The sequence below is a fragment of the Lissotriton vulgaris genome, unplaced genomic scaffold, assembly GCF_964263255.1.
Source record: "Lissotriton vulgaris unplaced genomic scaffold, aLisVul1.2 SCAFFOLD_1444, whole genome shotgun sequence".
NCBI classification, from domain to species: Eukaryota; Metazoa; Chordata; class Amphibia; order Caudata; family Salamandridae; genus Lissotriton; species Lissotriton vulgaris.
Window position 1 is genome coordinate 38075 of NW_028246333.1, and position 25885 is coordinate 63959.

A 25885-nucleotide genomic window follows, 5' to 3' on the forward strand; every position below is an offset into this window, starting at 1 on the left:
TCTTAATAAGAACAACATATTTGCATTTATATAGAAAAGGTTTATTGTTTCAGTTAATTAAAACCATGACAATACATTTTGTAAAATCAGACACTACGAATAAAACTCCTGGGGCTAGATGTAGGTAAATTCATTTTACCACTTCTTAAATACCGAATCATAACGATTCGGTATTTAAGGAGTGGTAAAATGGAGGGGGGGTGGGGGAGCGGGGGGTAGGCATTTCAGATTCGGTAAATACCGATTCGTTGAGATTCGGTATTTACTGATTCTGTAAATACCGAATCGGTAATGCCCATTGATTCCTATGGGCTTTGCAGCCCATAGGAATCAGTGGGCATTACCGAATCGGTATTTACTGATTCGGTAAATAACGATTGCAGCAAGGGTGCAGGGGGTGTCACTTTGACACCCTCTAGCACCCCAAATACAGATTTGTGTGCAATGTGGCACACATACATGCCCTAAGGGCATGTCTGTGTGTCACATTGCACAGGTGTGCATGCACACATGTGCATGCACACCTGGATTCAGTATTTTACCACCCGATTGGATTGGGTGGTAAAATACCGAATCTGACAGGCCTTTGGGACTCAGAAGAGTCCCACCTACATATAGAAGTTACCGAATCGGTAAAAATACCGATTCAGTATTTTACCGATTCGGTAAATTTACCGAATCGGTAAAATAGGCCCCCTACATCAAGAAAACCCATTTACCGGTCGGTAACGGTCGAATCGGCCGTTACCGGCCAGTAAATGGCGACCTACATCGGGCCCTTAGTGTTTTCCTACTTTTTGCTTCTCTAAACCATAAAACTTTCCGTTTCAAGTGCAAGCATTTTTAAAATATAGTCATTTTAACATACACAATGTACTATTTTAAAAAGGATCGAAAGCATTTATTGGTCCATGTGAAGAGTTCCTCCCGGTGTTCTAGTGTTGTTCTGTGTTGTGTTCGCGAGTACACTCGACTTCAGAGTTGGTCGTTCTGTTTCCCTTTTGTGAGCAGGGCACAAGGTTACATTTTAGTGCATGTGTATGAGCTAAGAGGAACTTAGTGGGCGCTTCAATGGAGTGTCAGTGGATCGAAGGTCGCCATGAATGCCGATCTGCACGTTCTTATGCCTCTGGAGTTCATGGCTTTTTTTTAGAAAGATGCCTCGTGCTTGGGATAAGTTTGGACAAATGCAGACAAGATGGATGAATTCCTCCTTGCTACTCCCACATAGTCTGCAGTCTTTGGGCCCGTCATGGACCCAGGTTGGCTGGTCCAGGGTGGAGTGGAATTTACCCAAACGTAGGGCCATTAGCTGTAGTTTTCTCTGGACCGGAAACGTAATTGTTAAGTATGGAGCTGGAGTGAGCAATTTGTAATTGGATATTACCATCCAATCATGTTTTCTCGTGCTAAAAGTGGTCTTGTCCGCTAGCAGCGAGTGGAATTTTTCTGATTTGTTTATGGCTTGCTTAAAAGCTGGGTAAGTCAGATTGGTTTCCCAGAGTTCTCTTGCTCAGGTGTCTGTTAAGGCATTTTTTAGGAATTGATTGTATGGGGACTTTGCATCATTTTCTATTTCGACCCACAAGGCCTTATTCAGTTCTGAGGCTGCTATGTTCTGTTTCAAGCTGTACCAATGCTTGATAGTTGCATGCTTCCTTCCCAGCATTTCATTTATTACTCCAAATTCTAATCTGGTCTGCGTTGGTGAAGCTCCCTGATCGATTTGGAAGACTGATTTATAGATTGCCATCTGTACTTTGTTAAGCAGGTCTGCGTCTTTCCCATGGAGAGCTGTGCTGCCATATGATAGCATAGGAAGCATTTTGGCTTTTATTGTTGCCAGTAGGGGTTGAATGATGGCCCCTTAAGCTTTTTTGTTAGGGACCTGAAGGCGAACGATAAAGCGTGTGCTCTCTGGGAGATGTAGGCTTTTTGCTGCTGGTGATTGTGCCGATTATCAAAATTAAATCCCAAGTACATGTAATTAGGCACTGCTTCTATCTTTTTACCCTCCAATTGGGTATGTTGATTGACCATCCGTCGTCTGGTGATGAGCATTGTTTTACTTTTTGTAGGGTTTATCTCCAAGTTGTTATTGGCTATCAATTCCGAGAATCCCATAAGTGACCTTTGAAGGCCGATCTTGGTTTATATTTGCATTTGAATTCAGAGCAAATATAATTAGTTCAAGTGAACTAGTATTCTAAATAGACTGGTTGAATAATGTTAGGTTTGTCTGCATTTATGCACTGCCCAGGACTAAAGTTTTTTCTAGTTTCTGTACTTTGTACCAGGGGTGAATGACACTGGATTATGGTTCTTGTGTAGATCCTGTTTATGACCTGGATTTTAGAAACTGCCACAGTTGTAGTCGTATTTACTACAAAAAAAAGTGTATTTTGTATGCAAAAAAGAATTCTGTGTATTCCTCTTTGCGGCGGCCTTCTCAGTGGGTGCGGCGTACCGCACCAGGAGTAGAGGCTCCGAGTGATCTACATTCCTTGGCAGGCTGCACCTCTTTGTGGTTGTTTGTTCGGAGTATTTGCCAGCCACCTATGGGTGGACCTCACTCACACCTGTACAACGTTTCCGAGGGAGCACGGCGTGGTGTACTAAAGCGCCGACCAAGGTGTGCAGACAAAAATGGGGTACGCCTCTACATCGTGCGCCCCGTCAAGAAGGGCTGGGTCGGCATCTCTATCTTTTTAATGTGTACGTGTCCACCCTCGCCCCGGTAATCCGTTCATTCGGCTTTCAACTAACGGCCTACGCCGATGACACACAGATTGTGGTGTCCCTCCTTCCCGGCGAAACAGAAAACACGGCCGATAGATTCAAAAGCTGCATGCTTGAAGTTGGCCGCTGGATGGCACAAAGCTGCCTTAAGCTGAACTCCTCGAAGACCGAGGTCCTGCTCTTTGGCAACAGGGACAACTTCTGGTCCCCAAGATGGTGGCCAGACGAAATGGGACCTCTCCCAGAACCAGTCTACAAAGTGAAAAATCTTGGTATACTGGTTGACACCACCCTGAATTTCAAATCCCAGGTGAGCGCCCTCTCCTCCTCCCTTCATTTTATACTCAAGACCATCAGAAAAATTCTACCTTATCTGGAAAAGAAACATAGGAAAACTATAGTCACTGGTCTAGTGCTCTCACGCCTAGATTATTGCAACAGCTTGATGTTAAACGCCCAGCAGAGCGTACTTAATAAACTCCAACTTCTGCAAAATGCTGCCGCTCGTCTAATCACTGACACTCCCAAATTTGCCTCAGTATCTCAGGAACTGGTTAAGTTACACTGGCTGCCCATTCGTAAAAGAATCACTTTCAAGGCAGTATGCATGGTCTTCAAGGCCCTCCACGACTCAGGTCCCAGGCACTTGAAGTCTTTATTCCGCTGGCATAAACCAACAAGAACACTGAGATCAGGACAACTGGCCCTGGTGGTGGTCCCCAGAATTAAAAAAGTCCGCTGGGGAGGCAGGAGCTTCTCTCTTGGGGCGGCCGAGGCCTGGAATAAACTTCCACTTGCGCTCAGACAAACCCAGAATCTGATGGCCTTTAGAAGAGGTCTAAAAACATGGCTCTTCACCCAGTAAGCTCGCTCCCTCACACCAGTCTATCCTCCAGCGCCAGGACACATCCGGGTAACAGAGCGCTCTATAAATGTGCCAAATAAATAAATAAATAAATATCTTCCACCACATGTATTGAAAAATACAACTCTCTCACTGTGTTGTTTAAAGAGATTGTCAAACACCTGCACACCACACATGTTGATTGACATTTTATTTTGCTTATATCAAGATGTATGCTTATGTCTTTGCTCTTATGTTTCTCTGTCTCATGTCAAGTTTCCTTTTCAATTGCAGAATCTGTTTGAATATATTTTAATAGTGATGGGGATTAAGGAAGGGAAGATGTTTATCTGTGATGGTTGGTCTACATTTCTATGTATGTTTATAAGCAAGTTCCCCCTGCACAAGGCACAGATCCGTGATTGCACCTGCCTTGTTATGAGGAGGATCATTTAGTCTGTCTTTTTATCCCAGAAAATAGACGGTTTTAGCAATGGTTTATTATACATCCATCCATTTAAATGCCTCACATCTAAAAATATCAAATCTGTTCCTCCAATATTTTGGCTAAAAAAGTCTGTATTTGGACTTTGGTCGAATCCCAAAGTGACTCGTGAGGAAGAGTTGGCAGACGTTTTCTTTTATTGGCATACGCAGGAAGAGATTTCAAATGTATTCATGTGGCAATTTTGGGAAGTTGGCGAAAAATAGTTATGAGGGAAAACAACATCTCATTATACCTCAAAGGCACTCAGGAGTGTGTTTTCTGCTTCTTTTTCATGTGTGTGATTTTTGCATACCGCAATCTACTATGGGGACAAATCCTTAGTGCCCTAGGTCAGATCAGGGGTGTGTCGGACCAGGCTGCAGCTTGTGAAATGTTTAGCTTTGAAAACCAGCAAGAAACTAAAACTGTCCCAGGTGGCAGGCAGTAGTTAACTTACCTGCCGGGGGGCTTCTACTCTACTCCACAAGTCTCTTCTTCCTGTCAGTCACACTTATCACGAGCCAGCAAAGGGCCGGGGTGCCCTCTTTTTCCCTCGACTCTATTCTGCCTTTTAGTAGGGATGGGGCGCCACTGCTAAAACTCATTAGCACTCCAGCAACCTCCTATGTTCAGACATGCAGGGCTGCAGGAGACACGCACAGTGGGTCTATGGGGTTGTGAATGTGTGAGAGGGCTGAAACGAAACGCGCCCTCACAGAATCCAAGGATGGAGAGCTGCTGTAGCCTCTCGCCTGTGCTGCCGACACACGCAGTAGGTCTATGGGATTATGAATGTGTTAGATCGCTGAAACCAAACGCGCCCTTACAGAAAGCATCCAAGGATGGAGAGCTGCTGTAGCCTCTCGCCTGTGCTGCCGACACACGCACTTGGTACGGTTTAAAGCAGGAGCCTCAGAAGAGGAAACCGATGAAACTGTTCTGTCAATACCGTCAGTTTACATTTGTGAGACGCCCAGCTGCAGGCAACTTCTCTCAGCTGGTGCTAGTGGGGCAGAGCCCTAGCACCTCAGAGACACCAGCTGCCACTCCTGTTTCCTTTGAAAGCTTTTAGGCTTTTCTTTATATAATTCCAGATCCTCTTGACCAATTTTTTTGTGTTTTGTTGTCATTTTAATCATTATATTTTTCTCCATTTCACCAAACTGGTTTGTGATTTTTTTTTTCATTTATTAACTCTGCTGTTTTGGTTTTTCTCAAATACTTTGAACGCGTTTTCTCCGAAGTAAGCCTGTTGCTTTGAGCCCTATCGACCAGAAGTAAGCCCAGGACTGCTGGGTAAGAACTGTATTCAAGTTCCTTCACTGCTCTCCCTCTAATGAATAATCCTGCTGTGAAGATGTGGTTGCCTCTGCTTCTCCTTCTTGAAAGCGCGGGCCCTTGACGCGGGTTGGCCGGGTCATATCGAGCGGCTCACTTTGGACACTGTGCTTCGGATTACAGCAAAACAACAATCAAGAGGAGCTGTGGTTTTTGCTAATTCACACCTTGACAGTCGCCTCCACTGTCATTAGCAGTATCAGAAAAGGGCAAATATTCTTAATCGAATCCAACCTGTTATGCTATGCTTTTTTTAATGTCTTTCTATTGGGAAGGAAAGTGCAAAACATTGAACTTATCGAGCAGCACCCTCAAGAGTTAACACGGTTAGCGGTTGGGTACAAGGTTTATCAGAACAATCCAGTTCCACCAATAGTTTTTTTTTAAACCAAAAATATTTTATGATTTTGTGTATTCCTGTTGCTTGTCAACAGTTCAGATGTGAAAAAAGAAGCAGCTGTTAGTCTGCGGCTGACATGTGTTTTGTCCAAATAAATGGACTTTTTCAAGGGTATGAAAATCTAAATAGAAAGGCGCCACTGGTGGAAGGTAAAAAGTGGAAACCACTATGGTTGAGAACTTCCGGGATGAAAGAGTTCTTCGAAACCACAGGTTTACATTCTACTTCCTGTTCTGATAAACACCCACCACACTGAATTAGTCGGGTGTCAAACACGCGGTTTGCATTATAAACAGAAGTGAAGAGATCCTTGTAACCCCAGTAACGATTTCAAGGTGACAAACGGAGAAACACAAGCATTTGTGGGAGCAGTCCAAGCTAATTATGGAATCATAAATATATGTCACATTGAATAACTCTTCTGTGAATGTCAGGACATTGAACCTTGTACTCAAAAGGGAAAACAAAAACCCACCGGACCAGGGTCCATAACAGTACAAAACAAAGTGGTCCCAGTGGACAAACAATCACATCACCCACACAAAGAACACATTATTCAATCAATTTTGAGAATTCAAATATATTTATATCAGCATTGGAGTCATGCAAATAATCTATACATAGGTGCTCTGGGGGAAAGCGTGCTCAAGGAAGTGCTCTTGTGAGGGTTTTGGAAGTGTGAAACGGGGGTGTTTATAAAAAATTAACAATGTGTTTTAAAAGTAGACCTGTCCGCTGGGGTCGCGTAACTCTTAATGTTTTCTCCTCTTTAAATTAAGCCAATTACGTCTTAATGTTTTGTAAAGCATGTTTCTTCATTTTAAATTCCTCCAATTTAAACAAATGACAGTATTTTTCTGTTATTAATATGGCACCGTGCCTACAGGCAACTGGGAGCACGATGCTTGGTGTGACCATTGTAAATAGGATTACATTTAAATTAGGAGTTTAATTGAATGTTAACTCTTCAGTTTAATTTTCTCCCATTTCAAAGTGTCGCCTTTACACACCGTAGGCATCTTGCTCCCAGTGGCTGGTAGACATGGTGCCATATTTATATCAGACAAATACAGCCCTTATTTTAAGTGGGAGAAATATAAAGTGTGGAAAAAATGTCCATATCATGAACATCTTTGCAGAACATTTTCTGCATTTTAAATTTCTCACATTTAAAGACAAGCATTTGCAATGCAATAGGGCTCGCATTAGTAAAGTTAGAGGTATTGGTCTTGTAAATGACACATTTTTTATTTATGGTTTTGTTTTGAAAATAGCGAAATTAATAACTTTGTCATTTACAATGCCAATAGTGTTAACTTTTGCAAACGTGACACCTATAGCATTTGTAATGCAATATGTGTTGTATTTACATGACTTAGATGTATTAATATTAAACATAACAATGGGTTGTATGTTTTCAATATTTAATACTTAAATAAAAGTTATTGTAATTTATAATGGCAATAGCTTAAACTTTTGCAAATAACTTTTTGGAAGATTATGTTTTGTGTATTTTATTGTGATGAAAATACAAGAACAGAAGTGAAATATTTAAAAAAAAATGGTGACATTTGTAATAAAGTTTGAAACATTGAGAGAACATATTTGAATCAGTTGTTGTTGAATGGTTGCACAGATTGATGCTGTGGTGGCTCTGAATGATGTTGTGGCGGCGACGAGTGATGCTTTGCGGCGACGAGTGATGCTGTGGCTTTCAGTGATGCTCTGGTAGCGCATAGTGATGTTGTGGTGCCCTTGAGTGATGCTGTCGTGATGCGATGGATAGGGAGGGCGAAAGATAGATAGAGGGAGGGCGAGAGATAGAGGGAGGGCGAGAGATAGAGGCAGGGTGAGAGATAGAGGCAGGGCGAGAGGGCAAGGGATGGAGTGTGGGCGAGGGATGGAGTGTGGGCGAGGGATGGAGTGTGGGCGAGGGATGGAGTGTGGGCGAGGGATGGAGTGTGGGGCGGGGGAGGGATGGAGTGTGGGGCGGGGGAGGGATGGAGTGTGGGGCGGGGGAGGGATGGAGTGTGGGGCGGGGGAGGGATGGAGTGTGGGGCGGGGGAGGGATGGAGTGTGGGGCGGGGGAGGGATGGAGTGTGGGGCAGGGGGGATGGAGTGTGGGGTGGGGGGGGTGGAGTGTGGGATGGGGGAGGGATGGAGTGTGGGGCGGGGGAGGGATGGAGTGTGGGGCGGGGGAGGGATGGAGTGTAGGGCGGGGAGGGATGGAGTGTGGGGCGGGGAGGGATGGATGGATGGAGTGCGGGGATGGATGGATGGAGTGCGGGATGGATGGATGGAGTGCGGGATGGATGGATGGAGTGCGGGATGGATGGATGAGTGCGGGATGGATGGATGAGTGCGGGGATGGATGGATGGAGTGGGGGGATGGATGGATGGAGTGGGGGGATGGATGGATGGAGTGGGGGGATGGATGGATGGAGCAGTGGTGTGGAGTTGGGCGGTGGTGTGGAGTTGAGCGGTGGTGTGGAGTTGAGCGGTGGTGTGGAGTTGAGCGGTGGTGTGGAGTTGAGCGGTGGTGTGGTGGAGTTGAGCGGTGATGTGGAGTTGAGCGGTGATGTGGAGTTGAGCGGTGATGTGGAGTTGAGCGGTGATGTGGAGTTGAGCATATTCCTGGGTTCTTGACAACTTTCTACACTCTCAAGAACAACCATGTTGACTAAAACAGTGAAATGTCTTGTTTATCCATAAGAAAATACTTTTCATGCGCAGGATATCATTGCCATTACCACAGTCACTGGAAGTGTATGCACTTTAATGCAATGGAACTGATGGATCATCCCAAAATGTTGTTCTGTGTTTATAGCTCATTGTAATGGAGTAGGAGAACAAACCCCTCGGGAATGGTGGAGCCCGCGCCGTTCTGATTGTACATTTCCGACTTCTCCACAGACCCACGAATGGGAGCACGGAGGTAAGGAGACAGATAGCGTGCACGAGGAGAGCGGCCCCTTTAAGTGGGCGTCGACACCTAAGGAGGAAGGCCCGGCACTACATGACGTCACAGGAACCAGATTGGTTAAAAACCAGGAAATACTGTATGCGGGGTGTGGAAACACCGCGGTGGAGAAGGCGGGAGCGGAAGAGACGAAGAGCGGATGCCGAGTTGAGGAAGGAGACCGAGAGAGCCGAACAGAAGACCGCGGAGGAGCAGACGGAGGGACCGAGTCAAGAGGCGAGCCAGGAGGCCAACGACCCTGCGAACCGCCGTGCCACACTCCCGAGGGAGGAGTGTGGCTGTCACAGGTACGGCGGCGTTGGGCAGCCTGGGTGGGAAGACGGAGTGCTAGCGAATAGCGTGTACAAATCCCTGTTTGTCCCTTCCCTTTAAGCCATTCCTACCCTTACAATACCCTTCCCTGTTTCCCTGCTCATACCCACCCCTCTCTATGTCTTACACGGAGCACTGTTTAAACTGGTAGATTGAGTCACCGGGTTTCTCCTCACACTCCCTGGGTCCCTTGGTGCAACCCTACTAGAGGACTGTGACCTAACAGCCTCCCTTCTTGTTGGTCTTTCTTTGCATGTGGCGAGCCCACCAGTAACTGGATTGAAGACCCCTATTCCTGAGTGAGGAAACCGGTAGAAGACCAGCGCCACGGACCCCAGAACCTTTGCCCGGGAAAGACTGACCTTTAGGACCAGAAAGACGTTTATTTCAAAGCCCATAAGAACCTTGAAAATAAAACCCTCTTTAAATCCTACACCTGGTGTCACGGTCGTCCCTACACCCACGCCCACACTGGTGTCAGAAGTGGGATCATCCCCACCAAAAGCGACCATGGCAATGGAACAGGTGATTCAGACTCTTATAGAAGGTCAACAAAAGCTGGAATGGGCAATAAGCCAACAGATTAACACCGCTGATGCCGACCGGGACTTGTTCCGAACCTCTATGTCCCAACAAATGGACACCCTCCAAAAGGTTGTACAAGCCCCCACCACCTCCTCACCCTTGGACAGAAGACCCATCGGACCTCATCCGTCAGGGGTTGCTTTACAAAAGTATGTGACTGGGGAAGATCCCGACGCGTTCCTATTAAACTTCGAGCGCGCGGCCAGAGCTTGCGGGTGGCCTGAGGAGAAATGGCCCTTCTTTCTGGCCCCATTATTGTCCGGAGAAGCCCAAACTGCCTATCAGGTGGCAAACCATTCAGGAACATCCGCCTATGCCGACATAAAAGCGGTAATTCTCGACCACCTAGGGATGGAAGCGGAAGCATACAGACTACGTTTCAGAAAGGAGAAGGGAATCCCGGGAGAGAACCCCAAAACCATGTATCTACGAGTCAAGATGGACGCAGAAAAATGGCTCAGACTGACATCAGGAGCAAGGAGGAGGTCATGTCCAGCATCATACTGGAACAGTTTATGGAGGTTCTGCCGTACGGCACACAGAGATGGTTAAGGCTACACCCCGGTCTAACGGCGGCTCAAGCCATCGAGATGGCAGCCAACTACAACAGAGCAGCGCCCCGGACTTTTCCATGGGATACAGAAAGAAGCAATAAATCCACTCCCACTCCGTCCAAAACGGATAAAAAGAAGACGGTCCCCGAACCAATCAAACCGCGCCCGTTTAAACCGGAAGGACCCACTATGAAGGGGCCACAGTGCTTCGAGTGCGGAGAGTGGGGTCACATAGCCAGAATGTGCCCCCAACGAAGACCCCCGGAAGAACCCATGGAGGTCGGCTATATTCCCCGGGCCGTTATGTACACTGCCGAAATGGGCCCATCCTTTTACGTAAGGGTACGAGTAAATAAGAAACTAGTGAAAGCCTTACTGGATTCAGGATGTCGACAGTCAGTCGTCCAGAAACGGCTGTTTTACCCCACCCAGACAGGCCAGGAAGGTACTGTCCACATTAGGTGTGTCCATGGCGACGTCAAACCTTACCCTATGGCCCGGATAACCCTGCACCCGATAGGTAGAGAACCCTGTTCAGTAAAAGTGGGGGTGGTCCGGTCCTTACCAGAGGAGTTGATAATAGGGGTAGATAACCCAGATTTCCTGTCTTTGTTTAAAAAGGAGTTAAAAGACCACCCCGCAGGAGCTTACCTGTCCATAGAACCCTGGGCGATAGACAGGGGGTTTAAATTTGCACAGGCCAATGACCCCTCCCTATTAAATGCATGGGAGGCAGCTCAACTCTCCCAGGTCTCTCCAACCCAGGGGTACCCCCGGTTCAGGATAGACAATGACCTACTCTATAGAGAAGGGAAGGAAGGAGAGCCAACCCAACTAGTTGTACCAAAGGATTTCAGGGAGCAGATTCTTTTCTACGCCCACACCCACCTAACCGCTGGGCATAGTGGAAGTGAGAAAACAACACAGAACATATTGCGGCTCTTTTATTGGCCAGGTATATACAAGGAGGCAGAAAATTACTGTAGACAGTGCGAGGTGTGCCAAAAGAAGAACCTAACCCGACCACCAGCGGTACCCCTTCAACCACTACCAATCATAGGAAACCCGTGGGACAGGGTGGGGATGAACTTAAATGGTCCCTTACCCCGCACGTCAAGGGGACATACATATGCCCTCGTGGTGGTCGACTATAATACAAGGTTCCCAGAGGCCTTTGCCCTCAGTGCCCCGACTACCAAGAACGTAGCAGACAAGCTGGTAGAGCTATTCTCAAGGGTGGGGTTTCCACGCGAGATCCTAACGGACCAGGGAACACCCTTTGTTTCCCGGATGATGAAAGAGGTATGTAAGATGCTTGACTTCCATCACATCCGAACGTCCGCCTACCATCCCCAGACAGATGGCCTCGTTGAGGGGTATAACAGGACATTAAAAACAACCCTTAAGAAGTTGTTAACTGCCGAAAACAAGGACTGGGACAGAATGCTACCCCTAGCATTATATGTGGTGAGAGCACAGGTACAGAGCAGTTTGGGATTTTCACTGTTTGAGCTACTGTACGGCCGCCAACCACGTTCTCTATTAGAGATAACCAGGGAAGCATGGGAAAAGGAGGAGGCCGCCGAACAGAGGAGCCTGTTGGAATATAAACAGCAGTTAAGATCTAGACTGGGAAAACTAAGGGATTTGGCATACTCTAACTTAGAAAAAGCCCAAACCACTCAAAGACGGTGCTATGATAAGGGAAAAAATGGAGGACCCTAGAAAAAGGGGATTGGGCCATGGTGCTCCTACCCTCCTCCACACAAAAATTTCGGAGCGAGTGGAAGGGTCCCTATGAAGTAGTAGAGTCCTTTGGGCGTACCACCTACAGCCTACAAATGTCACCTAATAGGAGACAGACCTTCCACATCAATCTCCTTAAGAAATGGATCAGTCAACACCCCCGCCCGGCTAATCTAATCTTACCAGCCGGTAGTACCGGGTCGACACTGGAACATCTTCCAGTAAACGCAGAACTGACCGAGTCAGAAAGAAAGGAGTTAATAACGACTTTACTCCCCTTCTCTCCAATCTTTTCAGACACACCGGGTTGTACTCATATGGCTGAACACCAGATACATACAAAAGAAGGACAGGTAGTGAAACAGAGGGCCTATCGCATTCCAGCCGCTAAAAGGGCAGACGTGAGGAAGGAAGTGCAGGAAATGCTCAGGCTAGGGGTGATAAGACCTTCTAAAAGTAACTGGGCTTCTCCCATAGTCATGGTTCCTAAACCCGATGGGTCTACCCGTTTTTGTATGGACTTCCGAGCCCTGAATGCTGTGTCATCTTTTGATGCATTTCCGATACCCCCGGTGGATGAGCTAATAGAACGGATAGGGGACGCCCGATATATAACCACCCTTGACCTGACCAAGGGGTATTGGCAGGTACCACTTAGGGAGGAGGACGACACAAAACTGCCTTTGCAACTGAGGATGGGCTCTTTGAATTCACTGTTCTCCCTTTCGGGCTCCATGGAGCCCCAGCTACTTTCCAGCGGTTAATGAACAGGGTGCTGGCACCACACACCAAATACAGTTCGGTGTATCTTGATGATATAGTCATCTTTAGCACATCTTGGGAGGACCATTTGAAACATATAACCAACGTCCTAACCGCATTACAAGCAGCCGGACTCCATGTGAATGCAAGAAAGTCAAGAGCAGCATACCCAAAAGTAAAATACCTGGGATTCATGCTAGGGGAGGGAGTCATAGCCCCTCAGGAGAAAAAGATCAAAGCTATAACCAACACTCCTTTTCCATCCACGAAAAGGGAACTGAGAGCCTTCCTAGGTCTCATAGGATATTATAGACGGTTCATCAGGAACTTTGCAGACCTTTCTAGTCCCCTAACCGACCTCTTGTAGAAACACATAAGGAACACTCTAACGAACCCTTCCTCAGAGGAGGCCCAAAAAGCCTTCCAGGCTCTAAAGACAGCCCTTACCACGAGCCCGGTTCTCAGTCCGCCGAACTTTGATAAACCCTTTTCCCTAGCCACAGACGCCTCAGACACGGGCATTGGGGCCGTGTTATCACAGGAAGGGGAGGACGGAGCCGAATATCCCATACTCTATATAAGTAGAAAGCTCCACCCAAGGGAACGGAAATATCCCACGGTGGAAAAAGAGTGCCTCGCCATCCGATGGGCAATAGACAAGTTGAGGTACTACCTAGAAGGCAAGGCCTTCGTTCTTTACTCAGACCACGCACCCCTTCAGTGGATGCAAAGAAACCGTTCCCATAATGCCAGAATACTGCGCTGGTTTCTCTTCCTCCAACCATTTGCCTTCACAGTAGTACATCGGAAGGGGGTGGACAACGGGAATGCCGATTTTCTCTCCAGGAGCACTGTTTAAACTGATAGATTGAGTCACCGGGTTTCTCCTCACACTCCCTGAGTCCCTTGGTGCAACCCTACTAGAGGACTGTGACCTAACGGCCTCCCTTCTTGTTGGTCTTTCTTTGCATGTGGCGAGCCCATCAGTAACTGGATTGAAGACCCCTATTCCTGAGTGAGGAAACCGGTAGAAGACCAGTGCCACGGACCCCAGTACCTTTGCCCGGGAAAGACTAACCTTTAGGACCAGAAAGACGTTTATTTCAAAGCCCATAAGAACCTTGAAAATAAAACCCTCTTTAAATCCTACACCTGGTGTCACGGTCGACCCTTCACCCACGCCCACACTCATGCAACTGGTTTAGCTGAGCTGACACATGCACAACACCAAGAGAACTAACATCCTGAAAACATGCGCGTTTGAACTCTGCCTCTGTAAAATATGCGAACAATGGTTTCACTTTAAGCACAGGCCAAAATTAACTTTGCAGTCGAATTTGTAAACTAACTAGTTCACATGAGACAACGATTTACTGTAAGCTCAACCAGTGTTAAATAACATAAGGCATCGAAAATAAAAAGTATAACTTCACAAGACCTCTATTGTGCATTTACAAAATATGTAAATAACACTTGACCAAATATGTTGCTGTAATATCTCCCATGTATTGTCCATTTTTAGACAATACAGTAAGAGTTAATGGAGATGAGCGGGCATTCTAAAAGCCCCTCTGTGATGGGGTTGGTAGGTCGTCAAAGACATACATCAGACTGTGTGTGTTCATCAGCAGCTGCACAAAATGAACCTTGGCTGCACTGAACAATGCCAAAGAAAACAATATCTGTCGATGCCCGTTATAGCCGTCATATTCAGTGTCCTTTACCAATGCCCAATGGCTCCATTATACTTGCTTTTCCATGCAACATTGTTCACAGTGTTGAAGAGATAAATCTGCAAGGCCAGCACAGGCTTCTAAACAAGGGAGGAAGGGCGACAAGACGCATGGGGAGCAGCAGCCTTTGATGTGCCGGCCGGCCATGCAGTGAATAATTAGGGGAGGAGAAATGCCGGCCTGAGGCAGAGCGCAAAGCAACAGATGGCTTTGATGTGGAGGCAGGCGGCTCGGGCGCTCATGAACAACCGAGGAAAGCAGATACAATAGACGATTAAACAAAGTTATGAAGATATAAGGTAAGCGCAGCCAAGGGACACAAACGTGACTGAATGCATAGTAAGAAAATCACATGCCAACAGCTAAACCGGCTCTGATATTTTCTTTCAGAAACGTGAGCTAATCACCCATCAGAGACGCATGGGGAGCAGCAGCCTTTGATGTGCCGGCCGGCCATACACTGAATAATTAGGGGAGGAGAAATGCCGGCCTGAGGCTGAGCGCAAAGAAACAGATGGCTTTGATGTGGAGGCAGGCGGCTCGGGCGGATAGAAGCGCGTTCACGAGACCTCATCAGGTCTCGTGCACTTCTGGAAATCCGCATTTCCAAGAGCTTAGTTTAGCTCTTAGTTTCACCCCAATAGGGCTTGTCCTATTCATTCCTGCGGAATGGAATAGGACGAGCCCTAAAAATTGTTATATGTTTGTATTATACATGTAACTGTGCCACATATGACAAAGGGTAAGCCAGTTTCACAAGTATATACTACACAGAGTCTCATTCACCCACACACTTATATCTCATTCATACGAACACATGTTCATATATCCCTAAAGACCAGACTCTCAATTACACACATGGCAGCCTGTCATAGTGCCCCACCTCAAAGTATTCTGTTCAAACCATAGTAACTGGTTCTATGGACATTAGGCTTAAAGTCAACGGAGGTGGGCGTGAGGGTGTCTGGTAACATTGCACGAGAGACTTGGCATTCTGTAGCTCACGAGGATTTTCACTGGTGATTAGCTCTCGCGACAGAAAAGATTGGAGATCCCTTGTCTAAAAGAGCTCTAAACGCCCTGTGTTCTTTCAACCGGCCCAGTGCTCTATACATCTTAGCACTCTAGACTGACCGTAAAGTTACGTGCCAGGCGTTACAACATATCAATAACTTTAAAAAACAAAGACATAGTTTCACCTTGAAGTCCAGTAGCTGCAAACTTAGAATATTTAGACATCTCTTTTGCCTGTGAATACTTTACTATTGATTTTTACCTTAGCTTTATTTACAAACTAAAGTTTCCAAAACTGTGTAATCAACGTTTGGGTAGGCAATGTGTCAATACAAGTCATTCCAATCATGTCACAAGTGGGGTCTGGTTGTTCACAGATCAGTGTCAGAGATGCATCTTAGCCTCTTGATCCATAAGTTCAAATTAGTACAAGGAGCCACATTTTGCTTTCACTCCTCTGCCCATCGCCCCGAGCTGGAGACAAGTCAACAAAGGCCTGGGCTCACCATCTGGAATCAAAGGAGTTAGTGGGGCGGTGAAAAAACAAACATATATTCAACATTTCTCCTCCAAAGAAAGTGCTCACTCCTCTCTCACGTTACTGGAGTCAACTTGTTGACCACACAAAACAGACAGATTGACATTTTGAACTGAAAATATAAAACAAGTTAATACAATGTCAAAGAATCTCCTACCAGAGTCCTCTTTCTTCAGGAAATCGCTCAGTCCAAGAAGGTTGTGGTGAAGAACTAGCAGAAATATAATCACTGCAAGCACGATAATGAGAATATTCACTGCAGAAAAAGGCAAGAAAATTATTCAATTCACGAACAGAGCAATCAGAGACACAGAAAAAAAAAACCTCAACTCAATGCAACAACCACAAAGCGACACATATACATTGCAATAACTACGTGTTCAGTCATGAAACTATATTTTAAGAGACACCTACAGCCTCATCCCTAGGTGCTCCCGACTACCTCCCTTCGGGTGTGGTCTGCACGGTTACCGGAGAAAGCATTAGGATGCATTGCTCTGTTACTCACATGGATTAACCCTTGCAAAGGATGTTGTCTTGGGATTAACCCTTGAAAAGGATGTTGTCTTGGAAGTACTTGCATTGTGCAGTTCACTTTGATAACATCAACCCGAGTCATGAAAGCTTAACTATAAAGTACTTATTGGTTCAATCAAAACCACAACTTGTGCTCCATCCCACCAACTGACCCACAAAACTCTAGGCTAACCCAACACCCACAAACAAAATCATGAAGCCTCAACTCAACACAACACCAAGTTTTGCAGCGTGAATCTTTCTGGATTCACTATGCTGTGCATATTCCGCGGTCTTGTGGTTGGGTCCGGATTCGTAGTCTTTTCTCTCTTTTTTTTTTTTTTTTTTTTGTGTCCCAGGTGGGCGTCGGCGTCACCCTTCCTTGGGTGTATTTCCGGTGACGTCGGCATGCTTCCTGCGGAAGCTCCCATCCCTGGGCGCCATCTTCAGATTCTTTTTTCCGCGGTCGGGTCTGGATCGTTCCCGTTGGGCTCCAGACATTTTTGGAGAAAGTACTGCAAAGAGAGAAGTTCGAGAAGAAATTGAAGGAAGAAGACCAAGGAAGACTTCGCAGACCATTGGCGAAGAGAGAAGAAGGAGAGAACGTCGAGAACTTCGACGATCATCGACGTCCACGCGGTCAGGGAGGCCTGAAACGCTCGAGGATGGACAACACGCCGTTCAAGTTCTGCCCGAATTGCAGACACAAGTACGCGCAGAAAGATCAGCACCCGGTGTGCAACCTTTGCCTACCGGTGGACCACAGAACCGAAGACTGCAACGCCTGCTCCGTCTTCGCCGCGAAGACCCTTCGTGTGAGGAAGAGTCAGAGGGTAGCACACGCCACCCTCGGAGGAAAAGCCCCGACGCCTTCGCTGTACGACCTGGGGATGTCCTCAGAGGAAGAGGACAACGCTGCCGCCGAAGACGACAGCTACACGGTCGTAGAGACCGATTCCAAGAAGACGCCTGATAAGGTAGGAGACTCGACGTCCCACAAGAGCACGAGAGACCCTGAGTCTCGAAAGAACGAGGGCCAGACCCCGAAGGCGCCGACGCAGCGACATCTGCAGTCCGCGACCACACACAGGCCCAGCGGATCCTCGGAGAAGGAGTCCCTGGCGCCGAGAGCTGTTGAACAGCAGAAGGCTCCGAAGATCGCCTCCGAAAGGGGCCGAGCTGTTGAACAGCAGAAGGCGCAGAAGATCGTCTCCGAAAGGGACCGATCGGCGTCGAGGGAGAAAGACCCGAAAACTTTGACGACATCCAAGGACCCGAAACAAAGTTCGACGTCCAAACATTCGACGCCGGGAGTCTCGCCGCCGAGCCAGGTGACGAAGAGAGGGGCCGAGCGTTCCGAGGCCGAGAACGCGGCCGAAAGGGAAAAGAAAAGACGGCGTTTGGAGGCCGAGATGGCGAGCATCTTGCAGCGGAAAAAGGATTTCGACGCCGAGATGAGTGCCTTTACAATTCCACACAAGACCAAGCACGTTGTGCTAGATCTGGTAGAAGAGGAAGAAGAACTCGTCGACGCACATGGCCCGGTCGCCGAGATGGTCGACGACCAGGGAGATGAGGAGAATCCCTACGAGGATTACGGCTATGACGAGGAGGAGGGCAGTAGGTTGGACGCCGAGTCGGCCACCTCTGACCCCAACGAGCAGGATTACCTGGATATCAACACCGAGAGCCTGGAGGAGGCGGTCGACACATACCCCTCGAGGCCCTCGCCGCCTGACGACATCGGGGCATACAATTCGGCGATACAGTCTGCCGCAGCGGCATTTAAGCTAAAGCTCGACGAGGAAAAGCAGAAAGCAGACTTCCTGCTCGAGACTTTGCTCCCAACACAGACAAGGAGCCAGTTCCTCCCAATGCTCGAGAGCGTCTTGGCTCAGGGACAAGAAGCATTCAAGGAGCCCGCAACATGCAAGGCGGTAACCCCTAGAACAGAGAAAAAATACAAACACTCCACGAAGGACCCGGCCTACATTCGAGGCGAGGTCTCCGCAGACTCCATTATCACGGCCACGGCTAGGAAGAGGGCCAACGTATCCACTACCTCGGGCCCACCACCGGATAAGGAGAGCAAGAGGATGGATCTGGTGGGCAGAAGGATCGAACGGAATGCTGCGACCCACTGGCGCATGGCTAACTCCAACGCTCTTATAAACAGGCACATGTACCAGATCTTGGACGGCCTGGGGCACTTGGTGAAGGACCTACCCCAGGAGGCCAGGCAGAAGGCCGAGATGTTGGTCGAAGAGGGGAAAAATGCGGCAAATTCTTGCCTTAAGACGGCCCTGGACGGAGCAGACACTGCCAGCAGGCTGATGATGATGGGTGTCACGGAAAGGAGACACGCCTGGCTCAGGATTTCAGGGTTCAAACCCGAGGTGCAGCACAGTATCCTCAACACACCGTTCAACGGCGAAACGCTCTTCGGGGCAACTGTGGACGAGAAACTCAGCCAACTCAAGAAAGATAATGAGACGGCAAGGTCTATGGGGGCGTTGCAGTTCAGAGGCAACAGAAGAGGCACCCCGTCACGGAGGCCCGGCGGGAGAGGTGGAAACCAACCAGGTACATCACACCAGGCTTTCCAGCAAACGCAACAGACAGACTCACAGGGACATCAAGGTCAGCAGAAGCAGTCCTGGCAGTACCAACCAAGAGGTCAGTCCTTTCGAGGGAGAAACGGACGTGGCCAGAATAGGAGAGGGGGACAGCAGCCCTCCTCGAAGTGACTCCACAGAACTCTGGGTGCCCAGCCACATAAAGGACCCCGGGGGGCACCACGTACCAAGGGGTCGGGACAATCAAAACACCTACGACCACATGTCACCAGTGGGAGGAAGATTGAAATTTTACCTCCAGGAATGGAGAGAAATCACATCAGACAAATGGATCCTAAACATTATCCAATTCGGGTATTGCCTGGAATTGGAGAAAAGGCCAACAAGCAGGAAACCAAGGGGAAGACCACCAGCAGGAGACCAGCTGGCGAGGCTTCAGGAAGAGGTAAAGGAACTTCTGCAAAAACAGGCCATAGAGCGAGTCCCATTCAAGGAAAGGAACAAGGGGGTCTACTCGACGTACTTCCTGGTACCAAAAGTAGACGACAAGATGAGGCCCATCCTAGACCTGAGGTTCCTCAACAAATTCATAAGAACACAGAAATTCAAAATGACCTCCCTGCAGGAGGTGCTACCGCAACTGCAGGTCGGAGACTTCATGGTCACGATAGACCTCAAGGACGCCTACTTGCACATACCGATGAACAAAAAGCACAAGCATATGCTCAGGTTCACAATCGGGGGAGGCCACTACCAGTTCACAACGCTGGCCTTCGGACTCAAATCAGCACCAAGGGTATTCACGAAGTGCCTCGCAGCAGTTGCTGCACACCTACGAAGACAGGGGATACACGTATACCCTTATCTAGACGACTGGTTGGTGAAGGCGAGTTCGTACCAAAGGTGCAAACACCACGCACAGACAGTGACGAGCACGCTCATAAACCTGGGGTTCTCCGTCCATTGGGAAAAATCGTCAATGGAACCAGAGCAAGTGAAGACCTTCCTGGGGGCGGTGATCAACACCGTGCAGGCCAAGGTGTTCCCCAGCGAGAAGAGAGCAAGGGCACTGGTCAAGGAAACTCGCCTCTACCGGAAGGGGCAAGCGAGGACTGCGAGCAAGATCATGGGGATGATGGCATCATGCATCCACCTGGTGCCGAATGTGCGGCTACACATGAGACCCATGCAAGAATGGCTCCAGGAACAGTGGTCACAGGCGTCAGGCAGTTGGGAGGATCTTGTGGTGGTGACGCACGCAGTGCAAAGGGAGATGACATGGTGGAACATGGAAAACCTAACAATGGGAAAGCCTCTAACACCCCCAACTCCGACTGTGACCATCACCACGGACGCATCCCTGAAGGGATGGGGCGCTCACATGGAGGAGCTCAAAGTGAGAGGACTGTGGACGCCAGCAGATGCGACAAAGCATATCAATTACCTAGAATTGAAGACAATCTTCCTGGCACTGAAAGCCTTCCAGACAAGACTGTACAAACAAAGGGTGTTACTGCAGACAGACAACACCACGGCGATGTTCTACATCAACAAGCAGGGTGGAACACAGTCAACAACGCTTTCAACACTGGCACAGGAGATATGGAGATGGGCCATCCCACTACAGATAGACCTGCTAGCCATACACCTACCAGGGAAAGAGAACATTCAGGCAGACTGGCTGAGCAGACAGACATCGGCATCCCACGAGTGGGAGCTCAATGCTCAGGAAACGAGGTGGTTATTCAACAGGTGGGGAACGCCATCAGTGGACCTGTTTGCAACACGCCAGAATGCGAAATGCCAGTACTTCGCATCCAGACTACCCGAAGAGGGGTCCCTTGGGAATGCCCTATGGATAGATTGGTCCGGGAGATTTGCCTACGCTTTCCCCCCGATACCACTGATACACCGAGTACTGAGCAAGTGCAGAGCGAGCAAGATGACCCTGATACTGGTCGCGCCACAGTGGGCGAGGCAGACATGGTACTCGCAGATCATGGAGATGTCACAGAGTGCACCCCACAGATTCGGCAGAAGAAAGGACCTGCTCTCCATGCAGAACGGGGAGGTGCTGCACCCAGAGCCAGAGACCATGAGCCTAGTAGCATGGCTCCTGAGGACATAGAGTTTGCACATTTGAGACTGCCAGAGAGCACCCTCAGGGTCCTTCGCGAGGCACGGAGGCCGAGCACACGGCGGTGCTATGTCGCAAAGTGGAAAAGATACACGATGTGGTGCAAACGTGAACAACTTCACAAGAAGATGAAGAAAGACTCCACAGTGCTGCGATACCTGACACACTTGCTGGACAAAAAACTCAGTTCATCCTCCTTGAGGGTTCACTTAGCGGCTATAGTAGCCTACACAAGGGGTGAGATGGGCAGAAGCTTCTTCACATCCCAGGTTGTCAAGAGGTTCCTGGAAGGAGCGAAGAGGATCGCACCGCCCAAGCGGGTGCCACCACCAGCATGGAACTTGAACGTAGTTCTCACGGAACTCATGAAGGAGCCCTTTGAACCACTGCACAGGGCCTCCTTAAAGATGCTAACCATGAAAACAGCCTTCCTAGTTGCTATAACGTCATTACGCAGGGTAAGCGAACTACAAGCGCTGACACTACAGGAGCCCTACATTCAAATACATAGTGATAGGGTTGTGATGAGGACGGACCCACACTTCATGCCGAAGGTGGTCTCCAGGTTCCACATGAACCAGTCCATACAGATACCGAGTTTTTTCCAAAAACCAACCAATAGCGCTGAGCGAGCTCTGCACACCTTGGACGCCAGAAGGGCGGTCATGCATTACATTGAAAGGACAAAGGAGCACAGGAAAACGAAACAGTTCTTTGTGTCATTCGCCAAAAATTACATGGGCAAAGCAGTAACGAAGAACACTATTGCACGATGGATAGCACAGACGATTCAGCTCTGCCACAACAGGGCAGGACAGGAACTAGACGAGGGAGTGCGTGCACACTCCACTAGGAAGAAGGGGGCCACAATAGCCTTCCTGGCTAACACGCCCATACAGGACATATGCCTGGCGGCAACATGGGCTTCAGTGCACACGTTCACAAAACACTACTGCGTGGATGTGCAGATGAACAAGGAAGCGCAAGTCGGACAAAAGGTGCTCCAGCACATATTCAGAAACCAGAACTCATCTTCCACCCAGCCGCCACGGAAATGAGAAACCGCTACAAAATCTATGCACAGCATAGTGAATCCAGAAAGATTCACGCTGCAAAACGATTAGTTTCTTACCTGTCGGTGTAGTTTTGCAGCTTGATGATCTTTCTGGATTCACTAGCGAACCCACCCACCTCCGCCAGAAAGATGAGGCTGGAGAGAAAAGGGGTGGTCAAAAAAAAAAAAAAAAAAAGAGAAGATGAATAGATAAAATGGATTTTACATACAAGGCGGTTAAGGAAAATTCACCTACATAGAACATTGCCATCACTTCGGAAACGGAGGAAACACGGAAAAAAGAATCCGAAGATGGCGCCCAGGGATGGGAGCTTCCGCAGGAAGCATGCCGACGTCACCGGAAATACACCCAAGGAAGGGTGACGCCGACGCCCACCTGGGACACAAAAAAAAAAAAAAAAAAGAGAGAAAAGACTACGAATCCGGACCCAACCACAAGACCGCGGAATATGCACAGCATAGTGAATCCAGAAAGATCATCAAGCTGCAAAACTACACCGACAGGTAAGAAACTAATCGTTACAACAAACACCAACACTGCCCAATGACCACGAGCCATCACTAGTGTGAAACCAAGGCTACAAACCAAGTTACAACAAACACCAACACTGCCCAATGACCACGAGCCATCACCAGTGTGAAACCAAGGCTACAAACCAAGTTACAACAAACACCAACACTGCCCAATGACCACGAGCCATCACCAGTGTGAAACCAAGGCTACAAACCAAGTTACAACAAACATCAACACTGCCCAATGACCACGAGCCATCACCAGTGTGAAACCAAGGCTACAAACCAAGTTACAACAAACACCAACACTGCCCAATGACCACGAGCCATCACCAGTGTGAAACCAAGGCTACAAACCAAGTTACAACAAACATCAACACTGCCCAATGACCACGAGCCATCACCAGTGTGAAACCAAGGCTACAAACCAAGTTACAACAAACACCAACACTGCCCAAAGACCACGAGCCATCACCAGTGTGAAACCAAGGCTACAAACCAAGTTACAACAAACACCAACACTGCCCAATGACCACGAGCCATCACTAGTGTGAAACCAAGGCTACAAACCAAGTTACAACAAACACCAACACTGCCCAATGACCACGAGCCATCACTAGTGTGAAACCAAGGCTACAAACCAAGTTACAACAAACACCAACACTGCCCAATGACCACGAGCCATCACTAGTGTGAAACCAAGGCTACAAACCAAGTTACAACAAACACCAACACTGCCCAATAACCACGAGCCATCACCAGTGTGAAACCAAGGCTACAAACCAAGTTACAACAAACACCAACACTGCCCAATGACCACGAGCCATCACCAGTGTGAAACCAAGGCTACAAAGCAAGTTACAACAAACATCAACACTGCCCAATGACCACGAGCCATCACCAGTGTGAAACCAAGGCCACAAAGCAAGTTACAACAAACATCAACACTGCCCAATAACCACGAGCCATCACCAGTGTGAAACCAAGGCTACAAACCAAGTTACAACAAACACCAACACTGCCCAATGACCACGAGCCATCACCAGTGTGAAACCAAGGCTACAAACCAAGTTACAACAAACACCAACACTGCCCAATGACCACGAGCCATCACCAGTGTGAAACCAAGGCTACAAAGCAAGTTACAACAAACATCAACACTGCCCAATGACCACGAGCCATCACCAGTGTGAAACCAAGGCCACAAAGCAAGTTACAACAAACATCAACACTGCCCAATAACCACGAGCCATCACCAGTGTGAAACCAAGGCTACAAACCAAGTTACAACAAACACCAACACTGCCCAATGACCACGAGCCATCACCAGTGTGAAACCAAGGCCACAAAGCAAGTTACAACAAACATCAACACTGCCCAATGACCACGAGCCATCACCAGTGTGAAACCAAGGCCACAAAGCAAGTTACAACAAACACCAACACTGCCCAATGACCACGAGCCATCACCAGTGTGAAACCAAGGCTACAAAGCAAGTTACAACAAACACCAACACTGCCCAATGACCACGAGCCATCACCAGTGTGAAACCAAGGCCACAAAGCAAGTTACAACAAACACCAACACTGCCCAATGACCACGAGCCATCACCAGTGTGAAACCAAGGCTACAAAGCAAGTTACAACAAACACCAACACTGCCCAATGACCACGAGCCATCACCAGTGTGAAACCAAGGCTACAAACCAAGTTACAACAAACACCAACACTGCCCAATGACCACGAGCCATCACCAGTGTGAAACCAAGGCCACAGAGCAAGGATATCAGTTTCACACGCACACGGGTGTCGGCGCATTCTTTGGAGGCCATGGTCACGCGCTCTTTCCTTCTCCTGGGTGGTGCAATGCGCCAGTTATGGTTTAGGCAGTGATCGGGAGGCAGGGAGACCCACTGCAGCGCCCTCGTCTCCTCCTTGCGAGGCTTGATGGCGACTTCATTTACTTTGCATCGCGTAAAACGCTCCATGACACAGCGGGTAAAGCCTAAAAATCCTACAGTTCTAATAATTGTAGTCCCAGATCGCACGGCAAGACTCCGTCAAAAAACGTCACTTCCTGCTATGTCAATGTCACTCTGCGGTGAAAGGATAAATAAACCTGACAAACTATGAACTAAAATGTGAATATACAAATGATACTAACTTATGGCACAATATTCCTTGTAATCGCTAGCTTGTCCACATGATCAGAATCTTATATAAAGTATCTCTTCAATACTGGTATAACCCCATCCTTTAGGGGACTAAGGGCCAGATGTAGGTAAATGTCATTTACCGATTCGTAAATACCAAATTTTACCTATTCGGTATTTACAAATCGGTAAATGCCATGTAGGTAAATATTCGGTAACAATTACCGAATCGTTAAGATTCGGTAATTACCGAATCGGTAATTGACAGAATCTGTAAATTTACCGAATCGGTAATTTTTAAGGCCCCCTAAATCTAAAACTCCAAATAATGGTCGGTAACGGCCGAAATCGGCCATTACCGACCGGTATTTGGCCACCTACATCTGGCCCTAAGTGTCTGAACATACATGAAAAAAGTGAACAATAGCAGCCTTGTTGAGTAACCCATATGGACACATTAGTGATGTGGTGACATGCTCTGTAAGTGTTTTTATCTGTTTTTCTGGATCTAGACATAAATATATCTTGCACGTCTAAGCGTCATCTATCCTACAGAAAGCATGATAACTCTATCCGATCATTAAGGCTCTTTGGCTGAAAAGTGCCCAATCTTTTAATCCAGTACACTTCTCTACAGCGTTCTTTTTTGTAAATCATATTCAGGATTTTTCATTATATGTTCAATGATTTGAAACTTGAGTTGTGAAGTGTTATGATTGAATTTTTTGAACTGTACCGCTATCATGGACCTGTCAGATTGGTGACGGATGTTGTTTTTATGTTGTGTGATAAGTAACGTAATCTTTCTTTCAGTCATTCCCACACACAATGGCCCTCATGGACACTTTGCTGGGTGTAGACTAAACTTACACTTTAAGATACCA

The 25885-nt window shown here is 47.8% G+C and overlaps 1 protein-coding gene across 2 annotated transcripts in view; it reads right to left on the bottom strand.

The window, feature by feature from the left end:
• Positions 1 to 25885, bottom strand: part of LOC147665978 (glycosyltransferase 8 domain-containing protein 1-like) — a 64520-nt gene that overhangs the window by 29434 nt on the left and 9201 nt on the right. For both annotated transcript variants that reach the window (XM_086949350.1, XM_086949351.1), the window contains exon 3: positions 16190 to 16288. In XM_086949350.1, the coding sequence (XP_086805476.1) occupies positions 16190 to 16288 (99 nt within the window). The remainder of the gene's footprint in view (positions 1 to 16189; positions 16289 to 25885) is intronic.